The 3018-nt window shown below is 39.2% G+C and overlaps 1 protein-coding gene across 1 annotated transcript in view; it reads left to right on the forward strand.

The window, feature by feature from the left end:
- The window catches only part of LOC128249783 (interleukin 17-like protein), a 4534-nt gene extending 1524 nt beyond the window's left edge, over positions 1-3010 (forward strand). Inside the window, exon 2 of the mRNA XM_052974276.1 lies at positions 1891-3010. Coding sequence (XP_052830236.1) covers positions 1891-2400 — 510 coding nt within the window. The 3' untranslated portion in view covers positions 2401-3010. The remainder of the gene's footprint in view (positions 1-1890) is intronic.
- The last annotated feature ends 8 nt before the right edge of the window (positions 3011-3018 follow it).

Raw genomic sequence — 3018 nt, forward strand, 5'->3', positions numbered from 1 at the left:
TATATAAGAGACAGAGGAAAGTCAAATAGAAAAAGAAGCCGGAGGAAAAAAATCGCCAACGATTCAATTGTAGTTACATATACGATAGGCTTCTTTCAGTTTCCGTCTACCAAATTAGCTCACAAGGCTTTGGTTACCCCAAGGCTATAGTGGAAGACACTTTCCCAAGGTGGCACTCAGTGGGACTGAACCCAGACCATATAGTTGAGAAGCAAGCTTCGTACCACACACCCACTCCTGCGCCATGTATATATATATTTATATACGTAGGTATGGCTAAGTGGATAAGGAGCTCGCTTTGCAACGGGGTCGTTGTGGGGTTCAATTCCACTACACGGCATGTTAGATAAGTGTCTTTGTCTATAGCCTCACAATGACTTGTGAGTGAATTTACTAGGCAGAAACTGTATGCAACCCGATGGTATACACATGGGTGTGGTGCATGTATGTGTGTACGTGCGTGTGTGTGTGTGCATGTGTTTGTATGTGTGTGCGCGTGTCTGTATGCAGGTGTCTCCCTTTCTATCGCTCGACATTTAGTGGTCATTTGCTTACGTGCGTGTAACTGAGCGCCTCGGCAAAGACACAGATAGAATAAGTACCCCGCCTTAACAAATATGTACTGGTATCGATTCGTTCCATGAAACTCATCACAGCCTAACCCCAGCATGGCTACAGTCTAATCACTGGAACAAATGAAAGATATTCTTCTGTAAATTTCAACAATTCGTCGTACCCTACCTTTCTGATTCCACCGTGGTTTCCATATACTATGGGAAATCTTTTCCTCGTATAAAAGTTGTTTACTAATGATTTCACACACTTACTAGTATATTGTCACTCCTCTATTTAATATACTTATCCTTTGAGACTATTGTTGTCTGCCGACTGACACGCTTGCAACAACTGCTATTTGAAGTATTATCAAGTGAGACAATCTTTTGTGTATTTTGAAAAACTTATAGGTGTGTTAGTTATTTCAATTGTTTAACTTTATTACCATTCGAAGATGAAAGTAAAGAAAAATCCTGTGTCTAGTATTTACATACATGCATACATACACGCTCACACACACATGCACACACACACGTACACACGCACACACAGCATGCAAAAACACGGACGCACACACACACACACGGACACACATACACACATACACACACAAACAGAAATATACATATATTCAGAGAAAGGCCAACCAATATTTCTTTCGGTATTAGAACATGACGTCATTCACAGTCTTTTTTGAGCCTCTGTCGATGCACATGGATTAGGCGTATGATGCATATTGTAGGTGCTATGGGATGTAATGTCAGTTATGTATCTGGAGTCCAAAGATTTTTAAGGTTTTTCGACATCAGACCCCTTCTAGTTGATCCATTCGCGGCATGCCAAGCACACCCAAACACCGGTCTGGGCTCTGGAGGCAAAGCCACCTAATGGGCTTCATCGCATCTTCTAATCTCTCCAGTATTCCACCTCTCTCTCTTCCTCACTCATTCTCTCTCTCTCTCTCTCTCTCTCTCTCTCTCTCTCTCCCTCTCCCTCCATCTATTGTTGAGTCTTAGGAGAGACTTTATGCCAATAATATCAGTAGACGAAGTGGTACAACACACGAGTTGACAAAACGAACCTTGCAAACGAGATACAGAAACAAAGTATCTATCTATCTATCTATCTATCTATCTATCTATCTATCTATCTATCTATTTATCTATCTATCTATCTATCTATCTATCTATCTATTTATCTATCTATCTATCTGTCGATTTATCTACACACACACATATATATGTATATGCATGTATGTATACACACAAACGCAAACACACACACATTAAAATTAACATAGAAAGTTTAATGAAAATATTTTTTATTTTATTACAGGATGTCTCTCAAGTTGTAACCTTTCTCTTCTTAAACTACATCTTGATTGTATCTTCGGCGTCAATTCCAACCCGATGTAAAATACCAACAGACTTAAAAGTCCGCTACGACAGCTTGTCCAATGCAGCCACTGTCGATCATTTTTTTCTACCAGCTGAAATGGCTCCAGCCAAAAGGAACCGGACAACACTGACCGATGGTGATAAAAGCTGCTCAACACCGTCTGTATCTCGTGATGAAATCCGTGAACGTTCCACCTGTCCTTGGTACCTGAAAATTATTCATGATTCAACAGTTTTCCCTCCATCACGTTGCGAAGCGGTATGTCGGTGTAGAAAGTGTTTAGGGCCTACGAGTTCCAACCACCAATGTACCACTGTATACACTAAAATGACTGTCCTGAAACCTACAGGTGAATGCATTGATGGATTGTATGTGTACGAACCACATGTGATTGATGTAGCCACAGCTTGTGTGTGTGCACGGAGGATTGATTTCACTCATGATTGAATTGAAAAGGAATATGAGTACTAAAAATCGACCAACTTCTAAATTGTTCAATGCGTGTAACGCAAAAGTTATTCATAGTATCATGAAACGACAAGTTGACCACCGTGTGGTTATTATTATTATTATTTTCTCTCTTATTTTCATTTCTTGATTTTAATTTTTTATCTTCATCTTTATTTATTTTATCTTGTTACCTTTGTCATTTGAATAATAAATTACAACATATGTATATGAGGCTCAAGAACCGATATGAATCTAACCGAAATTACGCATGAATTCGCGAATTGGAGGATAACGTTCATAGAGCCAAGGTGAGTGGGAACGTGTATATGTGCATACGCATGCATAAATGCACACACCTTCCTTCCTACACATTTTATTTAGTATATACATCTAGTGTATATATACACTCTGTTTACTCATCAGAAGTGACAACTTACAGGACTGAAAGCAAATGTAGAGCATTCATTAATACATTATCAGTGAATGGTTCCGTTTTCCATCCCTCCGGTTTTCTCGTTTGCAACCATCAGATGGTAAACCTCGCCTGACTTTATCTCGCATATTTACAGTCTAAATATTTTTACGACTGCTGGAAATCGTAGCTTTTCAGTTACA

Source organism: Octopus bimaculoides, chromosome 1, assembly GCF_001194135.2.
Source record: "Octopus bimaculoides isolate UCB-OBI-ISO-001 chromosome 1, ASM119413v2, whole genome shotgun sequence".
NCBI classification, from domain to species: Eukaryota; Metazoa; Mollusca; class Cephalopoda; order Octopoda; family Octopodidae; genus Octopus; species Octopus bimaculoides.